Here is a 17,128-nt window from a genome sequence, read left to right as displayed (position 1 = left end):
ATAAACTAACGATACTACATACTTTAATTATCAGGATCCTAGTACAAGTTTCGCAAGAGTAAATAAAACACGTAGATAAATACAAAGATTATTTTATTAGATGTGATGATATCGAACAATAGCAGTTAATGTTATATTGTGTGTCGAAGTCAACAACAAAATAAAACATTTGTGCTTTAAAAATAAATTAACAAAAGTAAATACAACAATACAATAGGTTAACGGGGATTGTGAAATAATTTGCATCTACACAAACGAAGCATTGACATAGGGCGAGGGATAGGACTTTGGTAACAAACATTTTGCATGTATTTTTGTATATCCCTTCAGTCCGGTGCAAACGAGAGACTTTTCACTGTGAATATAAGACACAGAAACCATTGTACTTGAAATCTTAATTCTTCAAAGATGGTGATAAAGTTGTTCGATAACAATTTTGTCTCCCGTCTACTCAGGACTTCACAAATTAAAACAAGATGAAAACATGATATAGGACCAAACAATTACGAACATCGCAAAAATATATTTCGAATCTGATCGATGACTAGACATTATTTAGAAAACAGTTAATACTTTTGATAGAAAGTTATATAAAAATGAAGTATATAGATGTCTGAACACATGACACCATGGTTTATACATAGCACGCGTATTTCTTAATATCGATACAACTTATATTAAATTAAGCATACAATATTGTCAAACGTTGCCAAATAATTACTCGCCCTATATATACTAACCATTGCATAGTCTTGAGTATTATATAATAGGTATATATGTGGTAACTAACACCCATACATTACGAGTCCATTATTCTTTACCTATGGGTACAATTGACGCCAATGCTTACAAAACGTCGAAACTTTGTTACCTCCTGAATTTAACTATAACTACCAATTCAAAGTTTGACTTTTGCAGATATGTAGTCCATGTATTGATGTATATAAATCGGTTAGTATTTTAGAATTAGTAATCCAGCTTCGACCTTTTAAAATATCACTTTTAAAAGACGAGCCCAAACAAGTCACTCCTAAGTTATAAATAAATACTACGCTAAACAATTTTACAAGTATATAAGTATTTTTATTATTTTTTTACAATTATACAACATCGTAATTATCAGATAAACATACTCTTTGGGACGCATAAAACAACTTTGGATAGATTACATTGATGTGACGCGGTTAGATACTCTAGTCCACGGATGACAGAAGCGAGAATATAGGTACACCGATACATTCATACGTTCTACTGTTAGTATGTTAGGCTTGAATGTAGTACTAATGCCGTACATTGGTACGCTTTGGTCAGCTACTAGTTCCACCGAAGGCCGACTCCCGCGGGTGACGGGACGCTTAATTAGCTTACATCCTTTGTACAAAATATTATAAAAAGTCATGGCGTAATTTTGGTATCATTTGACGATAGACTCTAAGGTACATTATGGGTTACATTTAACATAAATCGGAGCTTACACTTAATATATGACCTCCACCGTTCGTGGGGAAGGATACGTAGTCGAGGGCGTGGTTTACATATGTATTAGGTATATTGTTATAGAAGGTAGATCGGGGTACTTTAGGATATTGGTTACAAACTCACACCGCTTTAGGTGACGAACTTTTTGTTTGTTTCGTAACACTCGAATGTTCATGTACATATTCACTGGCTAAGTATCGGGCCACGGAGTAGTGAACGAATGGAGTACTAGGTGGGAGAGGTTTGTGGGTTACAATTCACTCGTTGGTAAGTCCTTTAGCATTGTATTTAGAGACTACTCCGTGTTTGATAATGTCTATCCAACGCAGTATGGTCAGTGAATACGTGTGGCGTGCAGTGTTATCGCGGGCGGCGCGCGCACAGCGTGGCGCGGCGCAGGCGCCGCAACAGCGATGTCTCGCGCTATCAGATGCGCTCCACGTAGTTTCCTGCAATAGAGGAGAAAAGAGTTACTTTAAAGATATCAACACATTTATGTTAAAGTTTCTTTTAGGTAAATATTTTAATAGCGAGAATAAAGTTTAAATGTGACCAAAGAAAATCATCATATAGGATTATCTAGAAGAGTACCGTACCTGGGAAGGTTCCGAAGCGTCCAGTGCGCTGGCTGGAGCCGACGTACCAGCCGTCGTCACATTTCTCCAGGACGTACACCGTGTCGCCCTCGTTCAGCTCCAGCTCGTCAGGATTCTGTGGTCGGTACTTGTACATGGCGCGGTATCTGTAATGTGAGGTGTTTCATTTATATAAAGATGTTGTATTATGTTTTGGGGTTTTATTTTGTTAACTATAATATGTAATTAAGTTAGTAATAACTGTTCACTATGACATTCAATGCAAACTCATTTATTTTTATAACTAAGTAGCCTCACTGGATCCTCTTTCTTCTCATTACCATAAATATTAATATGCATAATTTCTTCATTACAAATTACAAGAAAAAATTATATGAATACTAACGGTATGGCCTCCGCATTGGTGTCCACATACAAGGGCTCCGTGTTATTGAGGTCAACGCCCGCGCCCGTCGGCGGCCCGTAGCCGCGCTCCGATGGCGTCAGCGTCGCCTGCGCAGGTTTCGCGACGTGACCTGAGATATGACGTCACAGTTTAGAACAACAGATGTAACATGAACAACGATGAACAATGATATGGAAGACAGCTATCCTTTGTGGAGAAGAGACACATTCGTTTACAATGGTCATGTGAAAATAAGCAGTTATATAGTAATATTATAATAGTCTTATTATTTTTAGGCAAAACAAGATTTTGGCATGAGGTTTAAGACGTTCCCTTCTCATAAATGAGCGTACGTGTTCGAAACCTATCAATGGCAAGTACCAATGTGATTTTTTCCAAGTTATATGTACTTTCTAAGATAATTAAGACACCATTGACAAACAGTGAAAGAAAAAGTACGGAAACCTGGGTTTATAATTTCTAATTATAAGTTTGAAATCGACAACCCGCATGAGCAAACGTGGTGATTAACGCTCCAGTGGCCACTAATATGCTTTTGATGTGAGGACAAAACAGAACATCAATAACTATGCACCAGTTCCGTTTTATAACCTGAGAGTACTATAATACGTCACACATAAGACCAGAAATAATGCGGTCTGCGGTTCTGACATAAATACGAATGTATGTCACTACTTGTATAGTGTTATATAGCAGAACAATGTAACTGAATATAACGGGATATATCAACAAAAAATTTATTTGTACTTGAACCGCGGGAAAGGTCTATCCGAAGCCACGGACTACCTCTCGGGTTTACCGGGGCTCCAGCTCGAAAAGCAGGAGGAGAAACGGGGTGGTTTTTTGTCAGTAAGAGTCTGACACTCCCTCTCACCTCGCCCAAAGCGGGATGTCATTGGATGATCATCATCGCTTAAAAAAACGGGGAATGATCTAGTGCAATTTATACAAGTCCTACTACACATCACAGCTAAATGTAGTCAAGTCACACATTTAGCGCTTTTGAAAACCCATGTTTTCTGTGATCACTCCATTAATTACGACATCAATGTTCTTTGCAAAAGTATCACAGATGTTTATATATTTTTACCTGGAAGTGGCTGCGTGGCGGGTGGTGCATTGGAGAGCGCGGGACTGTTCGGTTGAGGAGTGTAACTGTGGGAGCCCATGCTGCGTTTAGCTGACCCATTGAGTAGACCGTGAGCTGCCGGAGATGCCACTGGCTTGTCGCTGTTCAGGATTGGCTGGGGATCTGAAAATGTGAGATGGTTATAGTTAGTATTAGTATACAAAAAATAGGCACAACTATGTGCTTGGTTGAATTCATATTTACAAATAAATACAAAAGAAATAAAATCAAACTCTTATTTCTGGAAGTGTTAGACAAAGGTAGCTAAATTAAACAATATGTTAATTATTATTATCTTCGCTAAGTAAGACCTAATAGGGGTTGAATTCTATTGTCGTACATCGTTCTCAACTTATACACAATCATATTCGAGACTATGCTTGCGAACACTGGATTAATGTATTGTTTAGTAATGAAAACATTTAGGCATTTCACTTTTCTTTTTCAATCGCAACGAATCTATTTCATAGTTCAATGAGATTACCTTGCATTGAATTGATATAAATATTTGCCTTAAGTTAAGTTGTCCCGTGAAACATACATCATTTGTTTTTATCAATTAATTCATTAAATCTAGAGCCGTCACAGACAATAGCATTTCAAAAGTAGAAAAATTGCCATTTACTATTAAAAATATGACTTCACCTCTTGACTGATAGCGATTTTTCCCAGTATTTTAATTAAAGGGCTTTGCAGATACAGCACCGATAAGTTGACTCATCATTCCAAGATAAGATAAACTTATGGAATTCGTTAGCCAACATTACAATATGGTTAGTCAGCCTCATTAGTCAAACGCTTTGTTTATTATCTTGCGTAATAATAGACAACATTTTCGCGCTAAAACGTTATTATGACAGTGACAGCTCAGAATTTGCCGCCAATTTATCTAAGATGGCGAAAGAGTTGGAACTGAAAAGGTCAAAACTCAAGCTAAGTGTCTGTGACTGAATGATTACATATTAATTTCCTGTTCTTTTAGATATTGTGACAAAAGATTAAGGCTTGATTTTAAGCGCATCGAATTATTGTTAAGCTATGTTTCTTGCTTTGACTTTTACTTGCACAAAAGAGATTATCGTATTTATTTTATTCTTTTTAAATTATATAATTTTATTCGTGTTGAATGAAGCAATAGTAGGTAAAGATTAACATTTGAGATTATAGACTGATGGATTATTGAAGAATTATAACCTCATTTGTTAGCCTAAAATTTAAGATTGTTTAGGAGTGGTACTCACCAGGTTTATTAGGGCTAGGTTCCTGTAGCACAGTCACGTAGCTGTCAGGGAAGATTCCCGTCTTGGAGCCGTTTCTTCCTTCCCACCAGTTCTGATCGATGCGTCTCGTCAGCACAACCACTTCTCCCTTCTTCAGAGGCAGTTCCAAGTTCGTTTGCGCGGTGAAATCGAACTTCGCTCGAGCTCGACCCTCGACTACCGCTGGCTTTTTAGGAGTTTGTACTACATCGCCTTTTTGTATCTGTAATACGGAGAAATGATTTTCTATGAAGACAAGACCTCAAAAATAGATTTATGTATAAATTCATGTTTAAATGTTCTATGGTAACGAGTTCTACTTATTGGCCTTGATGTAAAGGCAAGTTTGTTTTTTATAGCATTAATAAATCTAAACAAACCAGAAACCTGATTTCTAAATCAAGAGCAGTAATGCATATTATTATTGAACTTCACTGAAGACGTAATATTGTGGGAAATCAATAGGATATTCTTTTTATAAAGACAATAGGATTATCACACGGAATGATATCATGAGTTACACGTACCTCGACGTAATTGTAAGGGAACAGGCCTATTCTCCCGTGGAGTTCTCCTTCGTACCAGTTGTTGTCGATCTGTCTCCTCACGTGAATGAGTTCTCCTTTCCTAAAGCTGAGTTCTCTGGCTGTCTGTCCATTGAATGTGTACAACGCCTTGGCAATCACTTTCTCAGCTTCATCGTATCTGTTTAGCGGAAGAATGTTCTTCTGTGAAGGCGTGAAGTTATCCTGGTGACGGCGGTTCTGCATGTCTTGTAGCTCCTGTAACATACCATAGTTTATTGAGTCTTTGTTCAGTTAAAATGTTAGATGAAGGCGTATGATACAAAGCTTAAAAACTGAGGAAAATTTTGAAAAAGTTTGTTAAAATGTTCACATGTCCGTCGCACTTTAGAATTCATCTCAGTGTAAGGGACAGTGTTTAGAAATGAGTTAGGCCAAATAATGTTATACAGCGTGTGTATGTCTTGTGTAATCAACGCGAAGAAATCAACCCAAACAGTAGAGTCAGTTAGAACTTTTTCACACACTCTCTCAAACGTCACCTTCATTGAGGCATCGAATGCTTCTATATCAGCGGGATGTATTTCGTTTTCCTGAAAAGTTTTAATATTTGATAGAAAAATGTTACCTCCATGACGTGATGGAACTCTGTATTTTCTGATGTTGAATACATATTTAATTTTACATATCGTATTTTCTAGTATCTACAAAATAAATTAATTTACGCTCTAAACTAGAGTACTATGTCAACTAATACTAATATCACTATATAGTAACACTCATTTCACAGAATGTATTTACGTAATTATACACTCATTGAACGTAATCACTTTGGAAAATCATTTGCACGCGTATCATGATCGTCTCTCGCGCACGTTTCGCTCACACTGGGCCGACCGGGCCAGCCGTGCCATGCTCATAACAATACAAGAATACCTCTATATAACAAAAACATTAACATCTCCAATTTCTCTATAAAAAGCAGCTTTATTAAAAGTCGTTAAGGTTGAAAATATAATAATCGGGTTGGAGTCGAAAAATACGTGTGGTCAATTGGTCAACGGATTTTTCGTCGGTATGCAGAGACAAGGTCGTTTGGGTTTTTTTGAATATTTAATGAAACTGGTCGATATTACCATAATGGTCGGTATGAATGGCAAATACTCCTGATAGCATTATTTAAATTTATATTTTGGAAGAGGTGTGAAGTATAAAGATTAACAGTAAGTCTCGTTTTCTTGATTCATTATAGATGTTCGTAGTAAAAGCTGCTTAACTCGTATGTTAATAAAAACTCGAATGATCAGTATTACGTGACGGTAAGGTACAGATTTCTCTCGAAGGGCTCGATCAGAGACTGTTGATAATCTGCGGATATTTTCACCATGAGTAGTTAAGTTTAAGTGAAATCAGTGAAATGTTTGCATCTGTGCGATTGAAGTAGGTCGTATGCAAACAGTGCGTGCGCATCCGGAGCGGTAGTGTTCATTTGTATGAGATGTGAACATGAGAGTATTGTATTGTGCGTAAACTCACTACTGTAGTACTACACTACAAGTACACCAGTAATTATGTGTTAGTGATAGGTATATTTGGAGGGATACGTTTTCAAATTGTACGCGCGTGGGTTATTATGTATTAAATGGAGATTATTATGTATAAAATTGTAGTGGCCTTTATATTATTGTATACATTAAAATATTATTTTATTGAAGAATAAAAATAAAGGATACAAGCGCGGTAGCCACAACTATTCCAGTATACTGTTACAGAAAACCACATAGCCACGAGTGTTTGTAAACAAATCTAACATAATGATTATACATACTTCTTCTTTACTATTATTTTATAGAAACAATTTACTAGAAAAACTTATTTATTTTTTGAAACGTATTTATTTTTGACCTTATCAGTGCATAGACCTCGTAAGTCCAGTCCAAGTTAATATTCGGATATCGTTCCGTCACTTTCCCATTTAGGGGGAAACAATAGAAATAAATAAAGGATCACTTAATTTATCATCAAACTTTTTTAAGGGGCTCTGCCTAATTGGTCGATGTACCATCAATTATATTTTCAAACTAGCTTCAGCCCGCGGCTTCGCCCGCGTTATCTTGGGATAAGTCTATGTGTTATATAAGACCATAATCTACCTCTTTTCCAAATTTTAAACCGATCCCTTCAGCCGTTCAGACATAAATCAGAGTAACAAATATACCTACACACAGACACAAAATCAGAAACTTTCGCATTTATTATAAGTAAGACGGATGATTAGCACGCCTTTTAACCAATTTTTTTGAGGGGAAAATTATCCAATGTCTTCTCCCGCCTTGGACAAGGCAAGAGAGAGTGTCAAACTCTTACTGACTAAAAACCACCCCGTTCCTATTGCTTTTCGAGCCGAAGCCCCGGTAACCTACAAGGCAGTCCACAGCTTGGGGACCTTCTTACCACTTGGATAGAGAAGTTCCTTATTTCAAACTTTAACAACTAAATGAAAAATTTATATGCATTTCATAATTTCCTCTTATTGGATCCATATTCCAATCTTATTAAAGCTAAACCGGTCACTTCAAGCAACCAGTTAATGCTGTAGACATTGCGTCGTATCAACTATTACTATTGCTATTAGATACGTGGACTTATGGCGGATAATGATATGGCCACAGTTTATCCAACCGCTAATAGATGTAATCTACGAAATTGGGCATAATTTCGTGTTGTAATAGAAATATTTTGAATGCCTCTATGGATCGTAACTATGAGATTAGGTATGATTGGAAAATTTAAGGAATGTTAAATATATCTATGATTTGATAATATTTTTTGATACTTTTATAGTTATATAGAAGTAAGTTACTTTTTGAGATTGAGAAATGAGTAACGTATAAGGTGTTATAACGTTATTGACGTATAAGTAAAGTATAAGTTATTTACGTGAGTATGAGTTTTCCATAATTTTTATTGCCACAATATTACTACAATTATATTCAAAACCAAATTAACTCAATCGATCATACCGTTCCAGACTATTAGCCTATACCAATGTTCAATTTATTCTAATGTATCTCATCTCCGTATATAACACCAAGAATCGTTTGTACTATAGTTACCGACAATAGTAACAGATGTCGCTATAGTATCTATATTTAAACAATTTATGATAGAGTTGATATTATAAGCGTCGCTCTTGGTTACTCCACGTTTGTTTACAAGCGACACCATGAGCAATGGTTACACTAGCAGACTACATTTTATAATAATATTGTTTTTTTAGCCTATGATGGTAATGGACGTTTTCACTATTTTAAAAGGAGTGATGTAGAATTCATCAGATGATATGGAATCATCAAATTTTACCAAAAAAGACGTACGTACGTACCTAGTTACCCCAACTGATTCGTATTTTAATTACACAGAATTAAAATAATAACTACTCTCAAAGCCAATTATAGTACCAAATCACTAATAACCACATGTATAAAGAATATTTAATTAATCAAAAACTTGTACTTACAAGACCATTTCACTGTGTACAACAAAATTAACATACGTACATACTATTCTACCCTTAACCCGAAGTTCAATAAATTTAACCCATATCAGGTTATCGATCAAACTGCAGTCGCGTGTTGGCGCCTAGTTTAACAAGATTAATCGTTAATCGCAACATTGAGTGACGCGATAATCGTATTCGGAATATTCCGATAAAACGGTCCGTTTTTGCGCATATCGATGCTCGGTTCAGAATCGATTGCGGATTGCATGCAACGTAATGTAATACTATGAGAGAATTCTTGTATTGGAATCGAATTGAAAGTTATGAGTTTTCTTTGTCGGAGTTTTACGACATACCATTCTATAGCTATTTGGAAATTGTATTTTTTTATGGGTTCTTATAGCTTAGTAGGGTTAAATTGTAATTATTGTTAAAGAAATAATCCTCTCCGTCTAATATTTTGATGTATTATTAGAAGTATTGAGGCACTAATAATGGTGTTGATAAGCAAAAATATCCTTCTACGTTATAATTTGCATGGCACATAGAATTTTTGTGGTATTGCATCTTCTTATATACTTACTAAAATAATGTATATCTTATGGTTCTTCAATAGTTAAGATATCTATTCAATAGGAAGTCAGTTATCTAACAAAAGATAATACAATAGATAGGTATCAAAGTACTCAGCGATAGAAAAAAAAAACTATTGAACAAACCGCAATGGAAATAAACATAACAATACAATTATTTACTATCGCAAGAAATACGGATCTTTTTATCAATGATTGGTTGATAAAAGGAACTTCTACCATAAAGACAACTAACATAAAGTTTACATTATTTCTTTAACGATTTTTAAACATGCACTTTTTAATTCATTTATGTTTCTCGGCTGTAGCATCATTCATTCAACATGGAAAATACCTACCTATTTATATTGCAAGTAATCAATTTAAATACATTAAATTGTAAATGTCATGAATTTAATTTTCTTTAAAATCTACCAGTCTCTAAGTTACGTGTATAAAAATTACATCTAATTTAGTCCACGACAAATTAGCAGATTCTTTTTCAATATTGTAGCGATTATTTAAACCCAAATAAATATATATGGGTAACCTAAGACGCCTTGCATCAGTAAAGTAGGATATGAAGATCTGATTATCGACTTCAGTCACGTGTTATATAAAGAAGAGACAAAATGTCCAACAGAGAACGAAAACAGGCATCCTGTCCACTATAGGACTATTGTAACTAAGGAGTTACAATAGTCCTTTGGTGTTGCGAATGTCCATAGGCGATGCTGATCGCTTACCATCAGGTAATAGGGTAAACTTGCTTAATTCGTACCTGCGCCTAAATCGTACCTCGTCTATATCTCGGATTGGGTAATAGTTACCAGCGCCTCTGGTAGCATAAAATGTCAATAATAGTCGGTCATATTGCCATGTGACAAATAAACACCTTTTACGTTGCTCCCGACTAAAATATTGAACAGGTAAGTTTTTTCTTACTTTTTGAGTAATTTTTTCGCATACTTCACAAGAACTGTCTTCCAAGTATACCGTTCATAAGTCGTTTAACTCTTTATTATATATTTATGCGTATATTTGTGAATATATTTCACATAGTAAAGCCGGCTTGTTCGTTGACAGTTTTTTTTGCGGCAAATTTGAAGATAATTTGATACATGTGCCTATTTCGTACTCGCAGCAACTTCTTAAAACGTACCGGTACGATTTAGGAAAACAATTTTTAATTTCACAGTGAATATTAACTACTTGATTATTTTTTAGTTTTTTTTTTATTTAATTGTTTCTAATTATTTTTGTTACTATTTTAGGGCAACATGAACATCATCAACATTTTAGCTCGAAATAAAAATAGAAGAAACCAAGAAGAAGACCATATCAAAGAAGCTAAATTTAAAGAAAACGAAAGCACCTCAAAAAGCAAACAAGAAAAAGAAACAAGAACAAGATGAAAATGACAGTTGGTATTGCAAAATATGTCAAGAAGACGTAAAAGAAAACATGATTAAATGCAGTAATTGTGAAGTATGGGTACATCAGCTATGTGCAGGAACAACTAAAAAACAAAATTTATTATTGCGATGACTGTCAGGATTTGGCAAAGACCATCCGCTGTATTAATAAGAATTAATCTAGGTACATTAAGATTAAGAAAAAGAGGAGAAGATTATTAAGATTGTGATTTTTAAGACTGTAAACCAATGATAGGATCTCAAAGTACGATTTAAGAATATACTAGTACGATTTAAGATGAATGGTCTTAAATCGTACTTTTTTTAAGTTTTTGAAAATTATTTATTTCTCAGAAGTTTACAAGATTTATGTTATTTTTTGTTGAAATACTAATAGAACATTAGTGAAATTATAATAACTTAATATAAATAACTGTGTATCATTGTTCATTTCCAAAATTTTTGAGGTTCTCCTTAAGTGGTACGAATTGGGCAAGTTTACCCTACGTCTCCTCGTTTGCCCAGTATTCCATATAAAATTGACCTTCCCTACCTAAGACACAATCTCCCTACTTGGCAGGATATACATATTTACCTGTAAGTATTTGTTCCTCTTCTGTTCTCTGTACAATCTCTTCATGTGCTCGGCCTGCTGGCGCGCCAGCTCCCTCTCCGGCACGAGAGGCAGGGGATCGTGTCGCACCGGACATCTGTAGTGGATGTTCACGTCACTCTCCACGTAGCGCCGAGGGGATTCTATAGGGAAAGATAATGGAGATAAATTAGCAAAGGTATTGAGTATTTTAACTTGTTTTATGGTGTTCTGAACCCTTAGTACGAGTTTGCTTTACGTATAAAGTAATCGAAACGAGAATGCGTTCCGCGCCCTGATTGGCCGGCTCGAACAAACCAACCAATCAGAGCGCCGAACGCCCTCTCGTTTCGATCTCGTTAAACGTAAAACAAACTCGTACTAAGGGTACAGGTTATTTATGGTGTTTAAAGGTACGCGTCCACAGGCCCGCATCGTACGCATCGCACGCACCGCACGCAACAGATTTTAGTTTGTCGTTTGATGACGTCATGCGGAATGCGTACGATGCGTGCGATGCGTACGATGTGGGCCTGTGGACGCTTACCTTTAATATTTCGGTTGTAGGAAGACTTTACTTATTATTTTGGAAAAGTAAAAAAGTTGTCAATACGTGTTTTTGGTTATCGTATTAAGTGATCAAGATTCCGTGTCTCAAAAATGATTATTTCATATTTCTTAATTTACACTGAATGTGTTGTTAGTGTCAATAACATTGACTGTTATTGTTAAACACTGATTGTAAATAATTATCCCAATTACAATCTAATACAACTAGAAGCATGACAACTAATAATTTCGATGATTAATGAAACAGTTTCTATTTCTTTACAATTTTTTTCACTAAACAGACTTTACAACTGGTCAATTACCTCGTTTATATCGCTAGTACTTAAATTAATTACTCAAAAATATCGTAAGACACGAGACCATATCTATTCCCGGATACACGGATACTGTGAACACGTAACGTCGTACTGTAATTACGTACTTTCACATGAAAAGCTGATAATTGCTAATATTGCTTTTAACACGATACACACAACTAGAGGGTCTTGAGAAAGGGCTCGTTAAGTAAAGATAGTTTTCTATTTGACGGCTCTTTGGTTACATGGTGTTTGTAAAAGAGAAAAGTTTTTATTTACGGTGTAGATGGTGTTTGTAGTTAAATGTTTATAATGTTTGTTGATTTACGTGGTTTATTATAACTTTCGTGAGACATACTAAATTATTTATTACTCGTATGCTATCGGCTTACTCAAGTAACTGTTAGACGAGAAACTCGACTAGTTTCAAGCCATGCTAGAGGTTCATATTCATGAGCAGTAATTCGCGACGCATACAGTGTGTAGTTAACATAATAATTAATTTACTTAGTTGTATAATTTTTGTACACACGTACTAAAAAAATTTAAAACATAAATCAAATAAAACGTTACAGAGTCTAAAACATAGTTCATTCACTTCTTTGATAAGATACTTACGTATGTTTGGATACAGTAAAAAAATTATAAAAGCGAATATTAATACTAAAACACATTCCTACACTTAGAAATGAATACCAGTCTTAACATATAATAAAAAAAAAACACAAAACTGTAAAGATAATCATCTCATTTCTTTACAAAAAGATGAACAAATTCTTAAACAATGCGAGTTACTAGGCCCGTAAAGCGTAGCGGACATTTTGTATAAAAAAACTATATTACTACGTATAATATTTAATTTCCATCAAAAGTGAAAGCGGTTTGTAATATGGCGGCCATCGATGTTACGTTGTGTGATCGGCGATTTTCTTTATCTACTAGTTATTATGTGATGATACGTAAGAACTTGAGAACCGGTCGGATTTTGTAACTACGGAAGTAAGAGGTGGCGAGTCATTTTACGAATTAAATACATAGTATACACAATTATTAATATGATGTGTAGTTTTAATAAACGAGATTGTTTAATTGTCTACGTTTTAGATAATGATGTATGTTTTTGTGACAATATAATTTAGGTTATAAAGTTGTTATTTGTATGTAAATAGAATTGATAATTCTACATTTGGCTTGTATATTAAGTGGGAGAGCCATGCTTCGGCACGAAGGCGCGAGTTCCAAAGGAGTGATACCACTGCCTCATAGAAAACTGACGTGTCTCAACGCTTGCGTTGTGTTTCCTTTGCAATTTTCCCAATCCTCGATTCCCCAACAACCCTTAAATTTCAAACCCAAAAAAAGGCCGGCAACGCACGTGTAACGTCTCTGTTATTTCGGGTGTCCATGGGCGGCGGCGATTGCTTAGCATCAGGTGATGCGTGTGCTCGTTTACCGACTTATACCATAAAAAAATATATTTAAGACTAAATGAAGGCATGACATTCGCGAAGTATATTATGTACATACTTATAAATATTTTACTACTCTGAATACAAAGGGAAATCTGTCATCATGCTAAAAATGCCTTTGTACTGTTATACGGTATGTACTTACGCGTTTATTTATAATAATCATACATTACTTATACAAGATAATTACATTCCTAAGCGTACATTAGTTGAATAAGAATTCCATATTTATGACATTACTCGCGAAATATTTAACATTCCAACGTTTATCAACGGCTATTAGATTAAAATTGTTTAAAGTAGACATTATGACCTACAAAATAAAGGTGATATAATATTAGTCTTTAGAACTCGCATTTTTAGATAAATGCACTTTCTTTGTTTGTGATCACAAGTCGCACTATCGAGTAAGTGATTACAGGTTCAAATCGAGAAGCAGGCGTAGTAAATTCATGTGAAAATAAATACGTTAGTTTAGTATTTTTTATTGATTGGGGAAAATCATCCAATGACTTCTCTCGCCTTGGGCGAGGCGAGAGGGAGTATCAGATTCTTACTGACTAAAAACCCCCCCGTTTCTACTCCTGCTTTTCGAGCCGGACTTCCGGTAACCTGCTAGGCAGTCCGTAGCTCCGGTCGTTAGATTAGTCTAAGAATACGATAATATTCTGTCTATGTGGATGGGACATGGGATTTTTAACATAACTGACAATGTTATACTTTCAGAGAAAGGTGTAATTTTATGTTTATTTTAAGTTACATGGTAATTAATGGTAACCGGTAGAAATTCCGGTGATACCGGACGTATTTTATTATTTGTATAAAATTGTGTTCTGAAGTAACGGAACGGATATGTCTTCGCATCTGGTGTGCGAGATTATAACAGGTAAACATATTTATTTTAATATATAAAGCTGAAGAGTTTGTTTGTTTGTTTGAACGCCCTAATCTCCGGAACTACTGGTCCGATTTGAATAATTATTTTTGTGTTGGATAGTGCATTTATTGAGGTAGACTGTAGGCTATAGAAAATCACACTACAATAAATAGGAGGCGAGCAGAGCGGATATATTAATATTATAGTTATAATCAATAAAACAAAATATGAACTCAAAAGTTCCTGTACTTATAAGGTATTTAGCAAGTTTCTTTCTTAACGTTTATAGTAATGAAAGAAGAAAGTAGAAGTGAAATTGGACCTTAAATAAACGGATTAAGATTGAGTACGACCTTTGTCCATAACTGAAGATATTATCCATGAGATAGGTAATAATTATATAAATCACTATTAAATGAATCGCTTTTAAAACTGTGTATAATTTTATTTTCAAGTAGGTAATGTCGTTTTATCGGTAGGTGTGTCATAACTTTTATCTAAAACCACGATGTTTAATAGACAGCACGATAATATATAAATATCCCTTAGAATATCAATATTTTGATAACATTTATTGATAATTTTATTGACAAAAAGTTACCAAAAATCCTTTTATTTTTAAACTAAACCTTTACCTAGATTATTATCGTCATTGTTCATTAAATATTTGGTTAATTTTTTTTACAGTTTCAGGTCATTCAACTGAGACGAACGATCTAGATGTGTTTGAGCTATAAAAAGGCCGTAAAATGTTCTTGTTTCATAATTACACGCCTTGTATAATATTGATAAAGATAAGAAGAAGAAGATAGGACTTAAGTATTTACACTAATATTTCGTATGTACTAAATTAAGCACTTATTTTTATTATGACAGGTAACTTCGAACTAAATAGTTTTAATATGAAAATAAAATTATGTGGAACATTAGTAAACAATCTATTAATCGACATTAATAGATTGTTTACTAATGTGATGAAATAATGACTTTATTTTTTGTAAATAGGCAACAAGACAGCACATTTACAAGTCAAGTAATAAACTATAGATTCATGAGCATTTCCTAACTAACCACCTTGAAAAGACTATTATAGTACGGTACTACAGTTCCACTACTAAAGCAAAACACTAACTAATCAGCATTTGAGACCACACATGAAAAAGTTAAATTCGCCATCAAACATGTCGAATTGGACACTTGACAGAATAACTTTAACAATTGTTACTCGTGACTTTCTACGGATAATCATGCTTAACACGTACTTACGACACGCCCAGAGTACCAAAGATAAGATTACAATTGGCAAATGTAGTGTCACTGGATTCCCTACCTTATGCCATGGGGGGAAACATAATTTTCATTTAGTATTTGCCGAGTGAGAGCAAATGTTCCTTGTTGGTTACAGCTGAGGAATTTCATTTGCACAACGTCTGCGTTAGTTGTGTTTTTGAGACGGTTTTTGTTATATGTTTTGAATACTTGTAAGGTATATGTAAAGCCTATATGGTATTTTAATATAAGTACGAACTTATACTTGTCTGTATCTTATAGTACGAGAGCTAAAAAACATGGTGTACTTTCAGCATATGTTGTAATATTTTGGAATTCATAAAATTGTTATACGAGTATCCTATCCATTGTAATAAGTTAGTAATTATTATCAGAGAGTCGCTAAAAACTGACTCAAAATTGACTAGTTTCTACGAAATGCAGGAGACAATACATAAGATATAAATATGGTCGAAATATTTCTATTCATCGTAAAAGAAACAATTGAAAGGAAGAGAAATAGATTAGGATAAGGTATAGAGTAATAGATAAATAGATGATGATAGTTAAAAGTGACTCACAATACAGGACAATTGCAAGTGAGGAATGTAAACATTTCTTTGTAATGCAAAAAATGTGCGGAAAAGTAATTATAAAAATAGTTTCTTTAAAAAATTATTTTATATAATAAGTATGGCACTGTTTTTTCTTATTCCCATAAGAATTTAGGAAAAAATTAGCTTAGTGGTCTATTGAAACACATTATATCAGTCTATTTATTTCAGATGTCTACGGCCAGTAATTTTGACCGTGAATTGTTTGATATTATGCACAATGAAAAAAATCAAAGACGGTGTTCTAACAAAAGTATCTACTCACAATTAAAAAACGATTACCAATAGTAATTAGTATACTAACAACAGATTGTTGTGATTCCAGTATTTATCCGTAATTCCGCATTAATGCACACGAATTACACATATTTTCCGACAATACCTAATGGTTTCGATATTTTATGATGACTTGATGATAGTATAACTTAAGTTATAGAATAATTATCGTTTATGTAATATGTTGTTATTTACACGCATCATTTGAAATACCGTAAAAGTAAAATCGCTGATTACGTGCTAGTAAAAACATACATATTTACTACATCACACAAAATACAAA

General features: G+C 34.3%; 1 protein-coding gene across 22 annotated transcripts in view; it reads right to left on the bottom strand.

Moving 5' to 3' along the window:
• Positions 1-76: 76 nt before the first annotated feature.
• Positions 77-17,128, bottom strand: part of LOC118268087 (sorbin and SH3 domain-containing protein 1) — a 208,535-nt gene continuing 191,483 nt past the window's right edge. For 14 of the 22 annotated variants that reach the window (XM_050706569.1, XM_050706568.1, XM_050706572.1 and 11 more), the window contains 8 exons: positions 11,478-11,638; positions 5,936-5,986; positions 5,397-5,651; positions 4,852-5,092; positions 3,572-3,733; positions 2,461-2,590; positions 2,076-2,221; positions 77-1,928 (listed from right to left, as the gene is read on the bottom strand). In XM_050706569.1, the coding sequence (XP_050562526.1) occupies positions 1,906-1,928; positions 2,076-2,221; positions 2,461-2,590; positions 3,572-3,733; positions 4,852-5,092; positions 5,397-5,651; positions 5,936-5,986; positions 11,478-11,638 (1,169 nt within the window). In that variant the 3' untranslated portion in view covers positions 77-1,905. The remainder of the gene's footprint in view (positions 1,929-2,075; positions 2,222-2,460; positions 2,591-3,571; positions 3,734-4,851; positions 5,093-5,396; positions 5,652-5,935; positions 5,987-11,477; positions 11,639-17,128) is intronic. The other 8 variants (XM_050706573.1, XM_050706554.1, XM_050706558.1 and 5 more) reach the window with 1 other exon arrangement.

This window comes from Spodoptera frugiperda, chromosome 29, assembly GCF_023101765.2.
Source record: "Spodoptera frugiperda isolate SF20-4 chromosome 29, AGI-APGP_CSIRO_Sfru_2.0, whole genome shotgun sequence".
Taxonomy (NCBI): Eukaryota; Metazoa; Arthropoda; class Insecta; order Lepidoptera; family Noctuidae; genus Spodoptera; species Spodoptera frugiperda.
This window is presented reverse-complemented; position numbering and strand designations above follow the sequence as displayed.